At 39.5% G+C, this 19,653-nt stretch overlaps 1 protein-coding gene across 1 annotated transcript; it reads right to left on the reverse strand.

Annotated features, from left to right (window-relative positions):
• Positions 1–269: 269 nt before the first annotated feature.
• On the reverse strand, positions 270–16,246 carry LOC147326972 (uncharacterized). Its single transcript, XM_086297350.1, has 9 exons — positions 10,689–16,246; positions 10,208–10,348; positions 9,929–10,068; positions 9,676–9,812; positions 9,477–9,570; positions 9,234–9,333; positions 8,857–9,116; positions 8,739–8,766; positions 270–463 (listed from the first exon to the last, which is right to left on the reverse strand). The coding sequence occupies exons 1-9, from the start codon at positions 10,810–10,812 to the stop codon at positions 270–272; spliced, it is 1,218 nt and encodes a 405-aa protein (XP_086153476.1). The 5' UTR covers positions 10,813–16,246.
• Between the last annotated feature and the right edge of the window lie 3,407 nt (positions 16,247–19,653).

Here is a 19,653-nt window from a genome sequence, read left to right on the forward strand (position 1 = left end):
TGTCTCGCTCTCAGTGATGCTATATGGCCACAGTCCAGAAGAATGTGTAGCCAGTGGCATCACAAGCATAACCATTGGTCTCGTTGTTTATGTGAGCGGTTGTGTTCTTAAACTGCCACCAGTAGTTGTTGAAAACCCATGCGGGTACTGGGTGTGGTTTGCTCTGTTCCAGTGCGCTCCCTGTCATCCCACTCAGGGTCCACAGGCTCAAGAAGATGCACAACACATTCCCAGCTTTCCCTCCCCTTTGTACCCGGTCTTCCTGCCACTTACTCCGAGCTGGCCTGGATGTGTGTCACCTTCTTGCAGTGCGCTTGATGTATCCAAGTGTTCCTTCCAGCAATCTTCACTGCTGTGGTCGTCGTCAGCAGCATCCGATATGGACCTTCCCACCATGGACTGGACCAGCACTTCCTCTCCATGGCCTTATCAACATCCAATCTCCAGACTTCAGACTCTGCTCCTGCGGAGAAACAGAATCATCTGGCAGATCATTTGTTCTCATGACTACTTTACTTTTAAACATTTCAAGCATCTAATCTGCTAATATGCTCTCTCTTCTGCTCTTCTATCATCACTACAGAAGACTAGAACTCTAAATGCTCTAACATCTCAAAGAGTCAGACCATTCTCTGTTGGAGTAATCCTCATGTACATCTTAACTAATTCTATACAGTCTAACCATGTCCTGCCTGTCTTCCTAAATCTTAACTTTACTGTTCCATTAGTTCTCTCTGCCTGCAAAAAGTTTTTTTAAAAAAAAGTATTTAATAATCCTAGAGTGAGTATAAACGACTGCTCATCTCCCTCCTGTTGAGACATGGTATAGCCCATGGCTCAAAATAGCAGCAGTCTTATACAAATTATTAGGCAGTATTGGTTCATCACACAGATAATAAACACCAACCTGCAAGCTTGCTCCCTCTGTAAGTCACAACTGTTTTCCTGCAGTAGGTGAGTGGCCCTATATGTCTGCTGATGTTGTACTGCTAAAATGTTAACACCATGTTTAACTAAAGCTGCCTCTTTTGCGATTTTATCTGCAAAAACTTTCCCTAATGCAACTGGATCTTTCCCTCGCATGTGTGCTGCACATTTACAAACAGCAATTCTACTGGGTAATAACACTGCCTCCAGCAGATTTTGCAAGAGTTTGGTGTGTTCTGCAGGTTTCCCTGTAGAGGTTGTCACACCTCGTCTCACTCACTGCACTACAAAGAAATGTACAGTAGCAAATACATACTGCCTATCAGGGTATATTGTCTCTCTACAGCTTGACACGCTTCCGTTAAAGCTAGCATCTCTGCTGCTCAAGCAAATATGAAACATGATAGTTGCCCTACATAGATAACTCTCTCTCACTGTCTGCTACAGTAAAACCTGTTCTAGTCTGTCCCTCTGCTGTTGTAAAACTCAAATCATCAAAAAACCAAACCTTTCCCTCAACGAGTGGCACATCTAACCGGACAATTATATCCACGCTCTTTGGTTCTGTCCACCAGTTCAGAAGTTTTGGCGCGAGATATGTGAAGACTTATCAAAGTGTCTGAAATGTAACATTCCAACTTCCCCCTTAGTGTGTTTGTTGGGCAGCTTAGATAATGTCACTTCAGAAAAGAATATCGCCCATATGGTTTTCACTGCCCTATGCATAGCCAAGAAAACTGTCCTCATGAACTGGAAAAATAAAAATAATCTTAATTCTAACCAATATAGAAATTATCTATTAGATTACACTAGTCTTGATACAGCCTCTGCCACCACATCAGATCAATTGCTCTGGGCTCCTTTGATCAGCTCCATCACCTAGTGTGGGTGGGGGGTCATAGTTTGGTCCCACCTTCGCTGTTGTGATTGGTGTGGGTGTAGGGACAGGCTTAGGGCGTGTCTCTCTATGTCTGTCTCCACGTTGGTTGAGTGTGGAGTAAGTGCATATGAGAGCATGAGGGTGGGAATGGATGTTTGTGTCTGTGTGTGCCTGTATGTCTGTGTCTATATGTCAGGTTGGGTATCAGACGCCACCTCTCTGGGGACATCTCAGGCCCTCCAAGGTATGGAGGTCTATCTCCCCCCACCACCACTTCCCCTGCCAGTGGCGGACGCCCTCAGACATCGGTGCGTTGGTGGTTCTTTGTGTCCGGGGATGGGCATCCAGGTACACACCGGCTCATTCCTTGGTGGCCGCTTATCGGGGCCTGGAGCCTGGGGCTCGCTCGGGCCACTTCGGAGGTGGGGTGCCCCCGGCCTCTCGGCCTGGGGCTTGGTCACTCAGGCACGGCTGGCTGCCGGCGGAGCTCACGGGCGCGTCACTGCAACTCCCCCTGGCTTCTGCTCCGCGGCTGCTGAGTGAGCCCTCATCTGGGACTCTCCTCAGCTCTTTCTGGGACAGTGGCACGGCTGCCCCTCTGTTGGTCTTCCTTGGTCTCTTGTGTTCTGGGGGCCTCTGGATGTCTGGAGTTTTGATCTCCTCCATACCTGCTTCATGCCCTGGAGGACGGGGCTGTGGCCCCCCCACATTCCCTAGCAGATCATTACATGAAGGAACCTTTTAAAAAAAAAAAAAAAGCGCGTCCATGCTCACAGGTGTACACACGGGTGATCACACCCACAAACTACACCCTTTTTGGCTCCTACCTCAAAGCACACTGTGTTCTGTTGATCTTATGTGCTGCACAATAATGTTTAACATTTAGTATTTACTGTCATATTCCCATATATCATTGTGATGTTGTTTATTCTATTACTCTTGTTCTCTTCTGCTTGTTTTCTTTTTTCATTCTCAACAGGTGATCCAGGTGATTGATATATGGATTTTTTTGTCTGCTTATTTTGTTAGTTTTTGTTTTTTGCCCTTTATCTTATCTGCTGTTTTTCTTTCCCTCTTTCTTTCTCCCTTCTCTTTTCCTCAGTCAAGTCTGTCCCGTATTCAGCAAGTGAAAATAAAAAATAAAATAAACAATAAAAGGTGAATCAAATGGACCATTATGGCAAGGCTGGGATGGTCTATTTGGTAAAGTAAATCCGTTGGGCATCTTTCTTCACCTTTAGACAATAAATCTGATGGCAAAAGAGCCAAACGGGACAGGCAAAAAAAAACAAAAACAGTAAAGATGCAAGGAGCAGAGAAGATGGATGAGTTTAAATACCTGGGGCTAACCATGCGTAACAATTCACAGTTCACAAAAGAAAGAGCCAGGGTGGAGTGGGTGGAGATGAGTGGAGGGGGTGATTTGTGGCAGAAAGATAGCTAGAGTGAACGGGAAGGTTGGCACAGTGTGGGATGTGGGTGATCACAACACAGACAAGAGAAACACAGGGCTTAAATACACAGAGGGAGCAATCAGGGAATGGGATACAGGAGGGAAACACAGCTGGGAAAAATCAGGGCTAACGAGACAAGGTAAGCAAAACCAGATAAGTCAAAGGAGCTTGCAAAGAAAAGCGTCTGGACTTCTTTAAGTTGCTTGAAGACGTTTCACCTCTCATCCGAGAAGCTTCTTCAGTTCTTCAAGCAACTTAAAGAAGTCCAGACGCTTTTCTTTGCAAGCTCCTTTGACTACGATGACCTGGATGACTGAGAACCTTCACAGACAAAACCAGATGAATTAAAACAGACCTTCCCAAAGTGTGGGCCCGCCCCCCACGGGGGAGCCATTGCAGGGGGGGCGCGGTATGAAAAGGGAAAAAACAAAAACAATGCTTGGACACTGCTAGCACGGGGCTCCCACACAAAACGCAAAGGAGGAGATGAAGCATTCTAAGCCACAGACTAGAAAATATGGTGAAGCAAATCTGCCCTTTGGCTTCACCTGCACAAGTGCTGGGTGTAGGAGTGTTTAGCTGATTTTAGAGTTTAGAAATGTGTTAACATAGAATGTAGAACTATTGTAGAGACACTGCCCTCAATATAATAAAGGCCTCACTGTGTCATGAACTTAGGAGTAGATTGTAGGAGACCCCTCCCCCACTTGAACTGTGAAAGTAAAACAGAGAAGAGTTAATGCTGAGTGGAAATTTCCCAGAGAATGTTTGGGTGGGGGTCTCAACATTTGTAACTGGATAACTGTGGTCTGGAAGGGAGATGGGTTTTATGACCTCTAGGGAGTCACCTACACCCACAGTGTTTTAACTGTCACGCACACACATCCACACGCACACTCACTCATGTGCACTCACACATACACACAGGTATGCGTACACAGTCACACACGAGCACTCACATAGACACGTGGGAACGCGCACATGTAGGCATTCATGTGCTCGTGCACATAGATACAGACACAGAGTTTGCAGCACACCGTGGGGGGTTTTATGATGGGGACGCCTCTATAAAGCTGGCTGTAACGAACAAAGGGGTGAAGATTTGGAGAGGGACACCGGCCTCGTCTTCCCTTCTAGAAGATGCATGCTTAAATGAGGATAAATGAAGAAGAGTAAAGATAAATGAAGAAGAGTAAAGATAAATGAAGATGAGTAAAGATGAATAAAGGTTTTGTGAAAATGACTACTGAGTCTGGTGCCATCTCTGGATGCTCGAGGAATAAAAAGAACCGGGGTAAAACTGATTTCGCAACATGAGGTAGGTCTCCCTGCAGATTTTCCCTTCGTCGGGAACAGCGCTGGGCTCTCCAAATCACAGACAAACAGGATCCTACAGCTGTTTATGTTTTTGAACACATTTTGCACAGAGAGGCATTTTTTTGAAAAATGTATTGATAGCAATGTTGAATATTATTACACAGGAAAAAACAACTACATGCACAGTAAAATTCGGAGTGTTAAAATAACACTTAAAGAGTTAAATTTAACACTGGTCCCGAGTCTATTTGGTCCCATTCGGAATTGGTGTTAAATCAACTCTTTCTATAGTGTTAAAATTTTAGAGTAAAATTAACTCTAAATAGAGTAAAAATTTAACACTGAGTAACACCGCAGAGTGTTAAATGAACCTAACACTACTAGTAGTGTCATATTATTTACTCTAACATAGTGATAAATTAACTCTATTTGAGTAAAATTCCACTGATTTTTAACACTGAATTGAGTTATTTCAAGTTAACACTGGGGGTTCAAATAACTCTGATGAGAGTTGATGTTACTCTATACTGTGTTATTCGTACACTTTTTCTTGTGAAAAATTAGCTCTCATAGAGTAACATTTTAAATTAATTTTACACCAAGTAGTGTTACTAAAACTCTTCCTCTTCCAGCATGAAAACCTGGTTTCTAATAATGCTTTAAAATATAAAACAAGTAAGCAAAAACCACAACTAGATAATACGTTTAACAGCTTTATTTTGATGTCAGGCTCAAAATATTAAAACATCTCATGTAGTGTACATAAAACACTACACACACAAAAACAGTCATAAAACACTTTAAAACAATGAATTTAGTTCGGCATAAAATGACAATATGGAACCACATACAGGGAGGAATCAGAAGTGCCATACTTCATTTGAAGATCAAATGGTTTGAAGTAACACAGCTCTTTTATGTTCAACACCTTCAGCACCATATTGGGGTGCATTCTGACCTTAAATGCATGATAATGGTCATCAAAACACAGGGTTTCCATCAGTTTTCCACAGAGCAATGCAATGTCATCTTTCACAACAATACTTTTGATCTTATAAAACACTGGAATCTCAGACACTACCTCTGTACAGATGATAAAGTCAGGGCGGTACTCTGTACCATGATGTTTTATCCACTTAGCTGAAAAAACACTGGTAGACAACGCAGCTCCAAATTTTAAAGCAATTTCTGGACCTTCTTTCAGCTCTCCAAGTGTCACCATCTTTCCTGGTCCTAAAGCTAATCTTTCGAGGCTAAAAGACTCCCAATAAATGGCCATACAACTTTGGTGTTTCTTGGCCAATGTCATTGTAATGTTTTTAAAGCTTTTTAATTGCTTCTTAAAGAAGTTATGTTTGGCTTCGTAACGCATGCACCACATGTGCAGAATTGGGCCAATATTTCGTATACTGCGAGGGTAATGTATCATGAAGTGATGCTTTGGTAGGAGACTGAGTGTAGGAAATAACTGCTTAAAGAGCTGATGATGATCAATAATTAAATGTTTGAGGTAGATGGTCATACCTTCTGACAGCACTGGTGAAAACACAATATTGACAATTTGTAGAAGCAGAAGTAGAAGATGCCAGTAGCTATCACCCACCTGTACCAAATCGCCAAACATCAAAGGTACATTACGCAATAAGCACCAAGATTGAATTGCATTTAGTCCTAAATCATTACTGCCATCAAACAACTTTACCCTTGGTGGGCGATTTCGCTGCTGATTGAAGCCATAGTAAAAGGTATGTATTCTACCAGCAAGTTGTTCAGCACTTAGGAAGTTCTCCTGAATGTACTGCAGCACAAGTTTCACCTCTAACTGAGCAACTCCCTCCAAAATGTCATGCATGATATCTACAGAAAAATTGTTGGCTGTGTTGAAATATTTAAGTGAATTCAAGAGACAAGTGCGTTTCACACCACATACATGAGGTAGCGTAGGATCTCTTTGTACACTTTCACAGTGCTGCTTATGCATATCAAGAGTTCTTAGTGCAACACCAGAATCATCTTCACAGAACACACTTTGAAAACAATCCTTCTCAAGCAGACAAAAACGACAACAATATCGAGCTGCAAATGACTCCACGAACCCAAACAGACTATGCAAGCCAAGATTGTCCCCAGTGACCTGGATTACAGTGCCATGAACCAAGTGTTTAAACATGGGAAGTTTCAGTCCCTCTGTCTCAAGAACTTTCAGATCATTGACAAGTGGCTCAAGGATTGAATTAAAGCCATAACGCTTTGAGTCTTGTGCATGAAAAAGAGCACACAAATGAATATTGACCAACAACGAATTAAAGATTGGAGGAAAATTCCTTAGTGTAAAGTATATTGCACCTAATTTATGTACACCCTTTTTAGAGCCCAGGGGATTTGCAGTTTCAAAGTCATCATAAAACAGTTGAATTTGTAAGGCATCTTTTTCTGCAGAAAATAGGGGACATCTTTTAACATAGGCAGCATCGATTAAGTCTGCATACACACCTTCTCTGGACATATTCCTCGACTTGAACATGTCGACAACATGGTGGTTTTGAAAGATAGTTTTCAGTGTTTCCAAAATAGGAACATATGCAAACCTATCGGTTACAATGACTTGATCAAAAGTCCCTGTGATCTTGTTTCTTCTACTGTCAAATCTTGTGCCAAGCACCATTTCAACAGGTTCAACAGTTGCCCATTTTTGTTTAAAGTGCCTATTTCGTTTAGCTTCTGAATTTAACAGTGTGAATGGGTTTTCAAAGTTTTTGAATGACTGCTCTAATTTCTTTTTACTTGAAGTGTCCTGTGAAGGTAAGCTCTGTAAAGCTGCATCTTTAGCCTGAGTATGAATCTCAAAAAACACTTCCTCCATTGAGGAGACAAAACTATTCACAGTAGATTGGCTTAATCCAGCTCCCCTGAGCTGTGCAACAGTAGAGGCACACATATCCAAAGTGCTCTTATTTGAACTTTTCAACATTTCAGATGTTGTGGGTGTTTCTTCTACATTAGTTGACACCACCTGCCCTGTAGTGCTAACTTCTTTAACTGCCACATCAGGCTGTAAATTAACATCAGTGTCAGCCTGTTGGTCGAAATAGTTAAGGTGTTTGGTATTTAAATGTTTTCTAAAACCTGAAAAAGTGCCAAACACACAGCCACAGTCACGCTGGGCACATTTAAGGCGAAGGTTTCTTCCAGGTAAGTAACCATGGACTAACCGTAAATGCCTAACAAGCATGTTTGAACCAGTAAACTCAGCTTGACAGACAAAACACTTCATGATGGAGAATTAACCTTCAAGCCCTAACGAAGCAACCTTGTCCTTATTTCAGCAACTCTGGGACTTTCTTTGATTTTGCCAACATCTATATTGTACACAGTGGTTTGGATGAACGTGTACATGTTGTGAAGCATGGTGTTGTAAGATGTGCCAAACACAAAATGTGCTTTAAACAGTTCATCAAAAGCACCAAGTGAAGAGGTAGACTTGCATGGTATGGCATTCTTGTCAAGAATAATGAAGAACTGGTGGATGTCATGCTTTTTCACCCCAACAGCCAGGAGGTAGGGTTGAGTGCTGGTAGTGATGGCATCAAGGTGCTCTTGGATATTTGTTCCAGTCTGAAAAGACAAATACAGACAGGCAATAAGAATCAAGTGTTTCTTAAACTGGTAATTCATACCATAAAAATAGAAAAGAAACAAACCTTCTTGAAGACCACAAGATGCCTTTCTGCTTGAGAAGCTGACACCTTTCCTGGTCTCTTCCGACCCTGACCAGATGGTGGAATCAAATGTAATAGCAATAGAATCGCTGAGAGGTCACTGTCCCAGCCTGAAAAAATATATTTGTTTTTAATAAAGTTGAATCATCCTCATCAATAACAAATTTCAATGCATCTGCATTGACAAAATGTTTGAGTAGACCCAAAATAGAAAAGGACAGCTGTTCTGTGACAAACATTATATATCCTGTGAATGTTCTAATTAAAGAAATAACAGCTCACCAATGTCAGCATTAACTTCAGTGGCATCCTCAGGAGAGTCAGCTGCCAGCAAGAGTTCTTCCAGGTCACTGGTAGAAGGAAGCTTTCTGCCTTGTTGGATAATCTATCTTTTGAATGTTGTTGGCCACCTCTCCAGCAACCTGCCTGATACATCCTCACCAAACATCAGTACAAAATCCTGTTCGATCTGTAACAGGGATAGAGAACAGAGAATTATATCTGCTATCTGCAAAAAATAAAATGTGTTTACATTGTCAACGTAATGAAAAATATTCACCAAGCCTTTGATATCTTTGAAACGTGGAAACACAGACAGTATGTTGCTTGACAGCAGGGGGTCAAGGACCATGTTGTGTCGATAAACAAATGTCAACTTCATCTTCTTCTTGACTGTGTCTTCATCAGCTGAATGTTTCATCAGAGAGATTGCTTCCTTGCACTCATCCTCACTCAGCACGTTCTCTGTAACAAACTGCAACTCTCGTCTGACAGTTGGTCCACCACACTGGTCTTCACCCGATGATCCATCTCCTGGTGCTAGACAATATGAAATACAACTTTATCAAAACTAATAATAACATTTGATAACCATTATTAATACAGAACCACAATTTGGAACTGTATTATATGTTTCCACTGAATTAGGAATGTTACCTCCAGATGTTAATCGCCTCTCTTTAGCAGTGCATCTCTGTATGGTTTTAATCCTCCAGGCCAAGTACCCAGTGCCACTCTCGCCATCATAATAATGTTCCTTGGAGAGTGACATATACAGACATTTTGTTTATTAATTTATCAGTAAGTTATGTGACCATGAACAGTTGATAAGGACATACATTTTGGCAGGATTTAAAATTTTGATTTTAGTTGTATCAGTTATTGCTGTTAGCTACTTACATAGCCATTTTTTGAGTATGGGTCACTGAGGTAAGGGAAAAAGGTTACAATTCCTCTGGCATACATTTCTTTTACCTGCCGTGGTGGTGATGTACTGCAAGATCAAAAGGAAAAGAACTAGTCAGCTTCGCTGGAATTAATAGAGATTTAAAATAATTTGAAAATGATAGTAAAAATCACAGGGCCAGAAATAAATTACCCATTTTTTTCTGTCATGTCAGCTACCAGTATGTTGACCATTTTTCTTCTGGTTTCATCCACCAGGGACTTGGTCCGATTGTACTCATTTATTATACGTTCTCCACCAGGTTTGCTTGTGAGAATGGATTCCACCAACTGGAAAACACAATAAAAACATTCTACATGTTGATATAACCACTACAGTTCAGAACACTTAAACTACAAACAAAAAAGACACTATTAGAAGAATGTGGAAATCTGTTAACTCTTACTTGCTTAGCTTCTGCATCCAGCTTCTGACGTTTCCTCAAAGGGCTGTCTGAAAGGATGACCGTATCCTGTGAATCTGATGAATGTGGCGATGATAACTGGAACCGCTCAGGAGACACTTCTGCAACAGATGTTTCCAGACCTTAAAAATAGGAGCAAAACAAATTAGTTTACATGGTCCCTCCATAGACTCATTTTATACACTCTTTGATTAAACAATGTAATAATGACACTAAAAAAAAAAAAAGACATCCAATGAAACACAAATCACTCAAACAAACCTGTTTCATATTTGATGGTTAGTACCCCGGTTGAGGGATCTGTTACTATATCCTCAAAAACATCCTCATCCAACTCAGTCCCTGAACTATCAAAAACTTTCACTCCTTCTGTTACGGCTGGCGCACCAAACTTTGCAAATGCTGGAAACAAGCACACAAGTTTGTGTAAACAAAAAGACATGACATTTAATGTTTTGTAGCTTAAAATAAAGATCATTTCAAGATACTCTTTCAAAAATGAGTCAGATAAACAAAGGCTAAATTATTAAGCGCCACTAACATGCTTGATAAGTGGTAGATTAAAAGGAGTGACACTCACATTATGCAGTTTTCCCCCCCACTAAATATACATTCATAACTAAGATGCTTCCAAAACACAGATCATTTTCAATTAATCATAAAATGCAGTTTGAAGAGACTAAATAACAAAAAGAACTTAAAGCCTCTTGTACACCTTTTTAATACAATGTTGGTTTCTTACCGGCAATCAAAAACTCCTTAAGGCTTGGCTCAGATACTCTAACAAATTTCTGCACACCTCCGAGTTTTGCTTTAAGCAGCATGCTTCCTGTAGACAGTAATTTCTTATAGTCAGTGCTCTTCATTGAACTACAGTAAACAGAAAATGTGAATATTAAAACAGTCCCATAAACAGCCTTGCAATGTGATTTCTTACACTGTATGTTACTTTTATGTCAGTGTAACAAGGTGTCAAGATATAATCCTCAATACAAAACTAAAATAATAACTACTACTTTTTACCATTTGTCTGACCTAACTTAGCACTAGGGAGTCAGTATTTTGTTCATCTTTAGTTTAACATACTGAACAGTCTGGTAACCAAAATGGAAAGCAGCAGGGTAACTTTTGTCAATACCATCAACTCACAATAAATACAAACGCTGTCATCTTAAATTCAAACTACTAAAAAAATGCATTAAAAACTGAATCCTGGACATTTTGGATATTTTATCAAGCTTATAACACCTGCTGGTTGTAATCCTGTAACTGTAAAATCGCTGAAGACAGCCGAGTTAAAATAAGACAATAACCTTACTAAAAACGACCTCTATATCTGGTACCTAGGTATCAAAAAAAGAAAAAAAGAAAGATGTAACATTTAGTGTACAATTTTAATTAGTTAATGCTTGAGTTAGGTGATTTAAAATTTAACGATAACTAGCGAATTGCCCGCGCACTGAGGTTAGCCAAAATGCTAGTTAGCTAGCTAATGTTAATATGTAGATCCCAACACATGGAGGGTTTCATTTAATGGAATTTCGAACATGATAGAAAACAACACAATCACCACTACACACTGAAATAAATTTTGATAACAAGCCTTACAGTCCAACACTGATATCAGTCAACTTTTTTAGCTAATTAACAACCTTACATTAGCATACAGATAGTGTCACATTTGCTTCTGGTACAAAATGAAATATATAATAAACATGGACAAAAGGAATGTAACCTTATTTTAACGTGCTACCTGTGCTTAAAATGTCGAATTGTTGGTTTAATAAGTAAATATGCCACACAAGAAATCAAGAAAGATTTAATGTTTTTGAAACAGAGACAATATGAAAGTGGCATTAAATCTACCAAAATATTGGTGTGGAAATTGAAAAAAAAGATAGCGGAAAATACAATTTATAAAATTAGGGACCCAAGTACAAAAGTGATAAAAAAAATTAATTAAATGAAATACAGAAAGCCTTTGAAAGATTTTATAAAACCCTATACTCTGAAGCCCCGGGCGGGACTGAAGCTCAGATGGATAGCTTTCTGAACTCTCTAGACTTACCCACTCTAGATGAAGAACAAAATCAAGCAATGACAATGAATATAACTGAGGAAGAATTAAAAGCTGCAATTAATAGGCTTAAATTAAGTAAATCACCAGGACCAGATGGTTACACGGCAGAGTGGTATAAAGAATTTAAAAAGGAACTGATACCTGTCTTACTGCCTACATTGAATTGGGTTTTGAAAAAGGCACAAATGCCCCCCAGTTGGAAGGAGGCAATTATTTCAGTTATACCAAAAGAAGGCAAAGATAAAATGGAATGTGGATCTTTCAGGCCAATCTCTGTTCTTAACGTGGACTATAAACTTTTCACATCTATCATGGCCAAACGGCTAGAAGAGTTCCTACCAACACTGATATGTAATGATCAAACAGGTTTCATACATCAACGCCAAACACAGGACAATATACGAAAGACACTACACATTATGGACCATATACAAAAACACAAAATCAAAGCAATTGTGATGAGTGTAGACGCTGAAAAAGCCTTTGACTCTGTCAATTGGAAGTTCCTCTACAGGGTACTATATAAATTTGGCTTTCATCAGAATCAGAATCAGAATCAGAATACTTTATTGATCCCTGGGGGAAATTATTTTTTGTTACAGTGCTCCATTCATGATATGATTATTAAAACGATACAAGCATTATATGATAATCCTACAGCCAGGATCAAAATTAATGGATGCCTATCCAACAGTTTTACCCTAAAAAGGGGCACTAGACAGGGCTGTGCATGGTCACCGTTACTTTTTGCACTATACTTGGAACCACTAGCTCAATCCATCAGGCAAAATAAGGACATTAAGGGAATTTTTATCAAAGGGACACAATATAAACTGGCTTGCTACGCGGATGACATTTTGATTTACCTTGGACACCCAACATATTCTTTACCCAAGCTGATGCAGTCATTTGAACAATACGGCCAATTATCAGGCTATAAAATTAATATAGGTAAAACCCAGCTACTCTCATATAACTACAGCCCACCAGAAGAAATAAAATGTAGCTACTCTCTGGTATGGCAAACGGAGTGTTTTAAATATTTAGGCATAAATTTACCGAAAGACCTTACAAAACTATTCGAACAGAACTACCTACCCTTATACAAAAAAATAAAGGAAGATATAGTAAGATGGAATTTAATTCCTTTCTTTAGTTTTAATTCAAGAATTGATTCTATTAAAATGAATGTATTGCCAAGATTTTTGTATCTATTTCAAACCCTACCAATAGAGATTAACCAAAGTCAATTTAATGAGTGGGATAAAATGTTATCTAGATATATATGGCAAGGTAAAAGACCAAGGGTTCGCCTTAAAACACTACAGCTGGCTAAGCAAAAGGGAGGATGGGGCCTCCCTGACCTCAGATATTATTATTTTGCAGCGCAGATGAGAGCAATAATATGCTGGTGTAACCAATCATACACTGCCCAATGGAAAACCATTGAGGAACAAATGCTGTCTATACCTATTCAGGCAACTCTAGCTGACAATAACTTACAAACCTATATAAAAAATACTGATAACATGTGGGTGAAAAGGACCCTTAAAACATGGAGAACTATTATAAAGGAATATAAACTCGAGACCAATATTACAGTTCTTAAATGGTGTGCTTACGACTCAGAGTTCAAACCTAATGAACTGGATTCTAGATTCAAGGACTGGACAGGTAAGGGCATAACAGCCCTGTGCAGTATAATGAAGGATGGAAAATTGTTCAGCTTTGACATGCTTAGAAAAAAATTTTCATTAGAAAAAGAAGACTTCTATCGATATCTGCAGTTAAGGCACTATGCCGACACGAAGATGAGAAACGTAACAATGATAAACACACGCTTGATGGAACTGTTTATAAAAAGCTATAACTCAGAAACTATTGATAGAATTGTATCATGTCTCTATAAGGGTCTAATGGATTTGAAACCACATTCGACTTCATATATTAGAACAAAATGGGAGAAGGAAGGAGGGATAAAAATATTAGAGGAAGAATGGACGGCAATATGGAGATATCAGTGGATGTGTACCAGCTCACAAAAGTGGAGGGAATTTGGCTGGAAGTGCCTAATTAGATACTTTATAACACCTTCTCAGAAGTCTCATTATGATGATAACCCCCTGCTTGTTGGAGGAACTGTGGAAATCAAAGTGCAAATCATTACCATATTTTCTGGGACTGCTCAATCTTGAGGGATTATTGGAGAGAAATACATAATGCCTTACAGGATATCTTTAAACGTGAAATATCTCTCGAGAGTAAGACTATGTTCTTTGGATATATACCTCAGGAATGGCCTAAATATGATAAACATTTAATAAATATTTTATTGGTGGCCTGTAAAAAGAATATCACCAGAAAATGGTTATCCCCAGAGAGCCCAAACATAAGTACATGGATGGAAATCACAATGGAAATTTATAACATGGAAAAGATAACAGCTTCTGTTAACCACAAGCTGGAGAAATTTACATCATATTGGGAAAACTGGGTTAAATATATCACGCCTCATAGGCCAGATTTTACTATTACAAACCAATAATTATGATGTATGTATATATATTTATAGGATCACCCCATACCAACACATCCGTGTGTTTTTTTTTTGTTTTTTTTGCTTTTTGTTTCTTTTTTTTGTTTTTTTTGTTTGTTTTTTTTTCTCTTTTCTTAGGTTTGTTAGTTTTGTTTTTTGTTTTTTGATTTTCGGATTATGTGATGGTTTCAATTACTTCTATCGTTGTAAGTATTCTTCCCTTATGACTTGGATGTAAATTAAAATACTATTTCAGTATTTAAGGCAGATAACCTAAGTATGAAGAATGCTTACATGATGTACATACTGTGAATGCCTGCTTTTGAAACCTTAATAAAAATATGAATTAAAAAAAAAAAAAAAAAGTAAATATGAACAACTTACCCTGCAACTGATGTGAAGAAAATGGCGTCGTGAAAAATCCTCTTGGTTTGAAAACCAGTCTGTGGTGGGAGGAGCTTTCTAGAGTAACGTTGACACTGTCTCTTTTAACTCCAGGAATCATCACCCACACTGGGGGGCGTTTTGCTCCAGCTGTTGTTATAATGACTCTATTAGAGTAAATACACTTTAACACTGCTGATTTAACACTGGGAAATTTACTGTGTGTAAAACAATCACACTGTGACGCCTCTGCCTTTGTAAATGGAGGGACAGTAACTGTGTGTAAACCTGCAGATAGAGACAAAATACTGTTGATCTGAATATCTGCCATTCTGCAATTCATCTCATGTAAACAATAACGTGGCCACAGCGTGACGTGAAAAAAGGCACATACCTTTGACGCTGCGTGACGAACTCTGTATTCCTCGTCCACACGTAAACGCAAAAAAGGAGTTTAAAAAATCTCAGTTTTCAGTGATTTGAAACGCCGTTTACGTGGACGAAACAGCTGCGTTTTCAAAATCACCCGTGTAGGTGCGGACGCAGCGTAAAAGAGTTAGTAGTTTATTTTCTTACTACCTGTAATTTATTGCAGATTACCTGTATTTGCTTAATTGTTCACTAAATGTTTGAGGTCGTTCTCTGTCATGATGGGAAAATATTCCTCTTCTTCTGCCCTTTTTCTGTGTGGTGTGCCCCAGGAGTCGGTATTGGGTCCTGTGTTGTTTTCTCTGTATATGCTGCCCTTGGGCTCCATTTTTGAAAAACATAATGTCTCTTTTCACTGCTATGCTGATGATATTCAAATCTACCTCCACCTGACTGGGGATGTTTCATCTTCACTACATCTTCTGTTTGATTGTCTGAGCGATGTCAAAGACTGGTTATCACGTAACTTTCTTACTTTAAATGAAAAGAAGACAGAAATTATTGTTTTTGATAGAAATATGCCTCTGGGACAACTGACTGGCACATTCGGGCCTGTTGCTAACCGCCTCACTGATACTGCCAGGAATCTTGGAGTTTTCATGGATAGCTCCTTCAAACTAGATAAACAGGTCTCTACTGTGGTAAAAACCAGCTTTCACCAACTACGCCTAATTTCTAAGGCTAAACCTTACATACCACACAAAGATCTGGAGAAACTCATTCATGCTTTCATCACTTCAAGACTGGATTATTGTAATTCTCTCTACTTGGGTCTACAATCTTCTCTTCTTCAGCGTTTGCAACTGGTCCAAAATGCCGCAGCACGTCTCTTGACCGGCACTAGAAAGTACGATTCTATCACCCCTGTTCTGGCAAATTTACACTGGCTTCCTATTAAATACCGAATTGATTTTAAAATTGTATTGTTTACTTATAAAATTCTTAACAATATGGCACCTGACTACCTAGCTGATCTCCTCTGTCTGTATAGCCCTCAGAGAGCGCTAAGATCATCGGGCCAGCTGCTCTTAGTGCAACCTAGGTCTCGGCTGAAGACCAGAGGAGACCGTGCTTTGCCTTTGCTGCACCCAGGTTATGGAATACTCTTCCTCTTCATATTCGCGCATCAGATTCCATTCAGTCTTTTAAATCACGTCTAAAAACGTATTTGTTTAACTTGGCATTCAAGGTGAATTAGTGTAATTTACATCTAGCTTTGCATTTAGATTATGTAATTATTTTATATTTTATTTATATCTGTAATTTATATTTTATATTTTGATTTTTATCTGTATCATGATTTTACTGGAAAGCACTTTGGTGTACTTCGGTCTTTAAAAATGTGCTATATAAATAAATTTTGATTGATTGATTGATTGAAATAAACCGCAATGAGGCAAAATATGAGACACGGACTTCAAAGTAAAACAGGAAACATAACACAAAGACGCAGACCTGACAAGGGGACACAGCAGCCAGGGGAGAGAGAGTAACTATGGAACACAGACAGAAACCAGAAGACAGAGCTCTAATAAAGAAACCAAAGACTAGAAATGATAAATAATATCAAAATCAAAGTTCAATAATAATGAAAACTCAAAACTGCGTTGATGACCCAGGCACCCTAACAGTCAGCAGCATTCATTTTGACAGAAAACTTTGATGTAGTTTTACTCAATTAATTAAGGCATCTAAATTCTTTGAGTCTATTTTTAGTTGACTGAATAAAATATAGTAGAGCTACAGTGAATCTGAAGTTGATTCAGTTGACTAAAGCATAAAGTACGTCGTGTTTTGAACCAGTGAGAGTTGCTCCTCACGGTTTATAAAGTATCTTATCTGTTTTTTCATCAAATGTGGAATGTGCACATTTGATACTATATACTTCCAGGTATTCACATTTTGTCACCTTTTCATGAGAAACAGGGAGCACGGGAGCATCTCTACCAAACTAACCTTACTGCATAGGGAGATAACTTCTGCTTGGATCACTTCCAAACTCATCCCCTCTTTCTACACATCTTAATTAGTTTTAATTGGATCTCATCACTCCAGAACATTTACATCTCATTTTTATTACTCGATGAAAGTGTCAATAAGTTTCATCATAGTTTTTGTCATCGTGTTATCACAGTTGTGTTTTCGTCAGAAAAAAAAGGTTGACAAAAACTATTATGAAAATTATTAGTCATGACAGAGTTAAAAATGCTAAGGTCTTCATTGGGAGTGACGAGGTTGGTTAGGATTAGACATGAATACATCAGAGGGAAAGCTCAGGTTGAACATTTTGGAGACAAAGTTAAAGGGAAAAGGTTCGGACATCTGCAGGGGAGTGGTGGTAGATATATTTTGCAAAGGATGTAGAATATGGAGCTGCCACGCAGGAGTTAAGAAGGTAGATTGCAGGAAAGATTCACAGAGGGTTGATGTTACAGGAAAGAATGGTAGAGATAGGGCAAGATGGAGGCAGGTGACCCACTGTGGCACAAAGAAGAACAAGAAGATGAAGAAAGGATACCAAGCTTTCCATCACTATGGTTGAAAAACCATATCAGGTCGTATCTGCTGTCATCTAACCAAACCACAATCAGTCTATATTACACACCGTAAATGATAGTGATGTGCGATACCACTGATTTCCTTTCCGATCCGATACCAAGTAATATTCAGGGTGGTATCGACGATACTGATCCGATACCGATGGGGCGATTGTGGCTCAAGAGTTGGAAGTTCACCTTGTAATCGGAAGGTTGGCGGTTCTAGCCCCGGCTTGGACAGTCTCGGTCATTGTGTCCTTGGGCAAGACACTTCACCCGTTGCCTACTGTGGTCAGAGGGCCCGGTGGTGCCAGTGTCCGGCAGCCTTGCCTCTGTCAGTGCGCCCCAGGGTGGCTGTGGCTACAATGTAGCTGCCATCACCAGTTTGTGAATGGGTGGATATGTAAAGCGCTTTGGGGTCCTTAGGGACTAGTAAAGCGCTATATAGGCCATTTACCGATACTTTGTACAAAAACTTATTTTATTAATTGTATCTCAAATTATAGCGTCATAATGATTACAGGACATCAGATTACTTGTTCTTATCACTTAATAATGCAGAGTTCATCATATAGAAATAAAAACCTGAAGTTGTGCATATTTGAACACGTTGCCTGCCTGCAGCACTAAAGAACTCCATGAGAGACGTCTGTCTCGCCCTAGCAGCACCTTTCCCTGTCCTCCTCTTCAGTTCGTCTCAACATACGCTCGTCATATTCTGTGATATGATTTACTCTGAGGTGTTTGACAAGGTTAGTGATGTTGCCACAACCATACATGCCAACCCTCCCGATTTTTCCGGGAGAATCCCGAATTTCAGTGCCCCTCCCAAAAATCTCCCAGAGCCACCATTCTCCTGAATTTCTCCAATTTTCCACCCGGACAACAAAATTGAAAAACCATATCGCAGAATTCATAGCGCGGCCCAGCCAATTCCAGTTTCCAACAATGGAGGCAGCGACTTAGTTTTAATATTACTCTTATTTCTCTTTCTGGGTCGCAAAAAAACTTTTAACATATTTTCAGAATGTAGCTGTGTAAACTTCAAATATCTGAGCCGACCGACACATCGTCTTCAAACCCCCGCGGTCTTTCGCTACTCGGGTTAAACATGATATATAAGTCACTTTGATAACTTAAAAATGTTATTGTTTGGCTTTTTCAGTGTTTTATTTGTTCGTGATTAAATTGGTTTGGCTGAGATTAAAGTTATTAGATTAGATTAAATTACATGTAACTTTATTAATCCCTCGGGAGGGTTCCTCCGGGTTTTCACACAGCTGAATAAAACTAAATAAACAAAGTGTGAGACAGTCGAGAGTTTACGTCAGCGCCTGGTTATATTTTAGAGAGCAAGAAGCAGACGGCAGAGTTTCACTCCACCGAGGGAGCTCGTGAGGTACTACCTGGCTTTCTTTAGACCGCGAAGGCCGGGTCCTCAGGTGGAAGCAGCCTCTGAATTTGGACACCCCCGCTGTTTCCGGGCCGGCCAATAATAACGGTGACATTTAACGTATTTTATCCGATAAATAAACACTGTAATAAACAGCCCTTTTGAATGTCTCCCTGATTCTGAGGTCTCAAGGTTGGTAAGTATGGCCACAACACCTCACTTTTTTGCCACATGTATGCAAACCACGTCTCAGCTGTTTGTGGAGGTAAAATACGTCCACACAATTACGCTCAGCCATTGTTGTGAGTGCGCACACCAGGGGCTGCGAGACATTTATACAGCCGTATT

This window comes from Aulonocara sp. 'chitande type north' Nkhata Bay, linkage group LG6 (assembly GCF_057382095.1).
Source record: "Aulonocara sp. 'chitande type north' Nkhata Bay isolate Kocher_YH1m ecotype deep benthic linkage group LG6, A_spYH_male_GT1.1, whole genome shotgun sequence".
Taxonomy (NCBI): Eukaryota; Metazoa; Chordata; class Actinopteri; order Cichliformes; family Cichlidae; genus Aulonocara; species Aulonocara sp. 'chitande type north' Nkhata Bay.

What these genes read in the sequence shown, in the direction of transcription:
- LOC147326972 (XM_086297350.1), bottom strand. Translation starts at nt 10,812, where the DNA reads ATGAAGAGCACTGACTATAAGAAATTACTGTCTACAGGAAGCATGCTG. An exon ending in AACCATCAAATATGAAACAG is followed by an intron (nt 10,069 to 10,207) that starts GTTTGTTTGAGT and finishes CCTATTTTTAAG; the next exon opens with GTCTGGAAACATCTGTTGCA. An exon ending in CATACTCAAAAAATGGCTAT is followed by an intron (nt 9,334 to 9,476) that starts GTAAGTAGCTAA and finishes TCACTCTCCAAG; the next exon opens with GAACATTATTATGATGGCGA.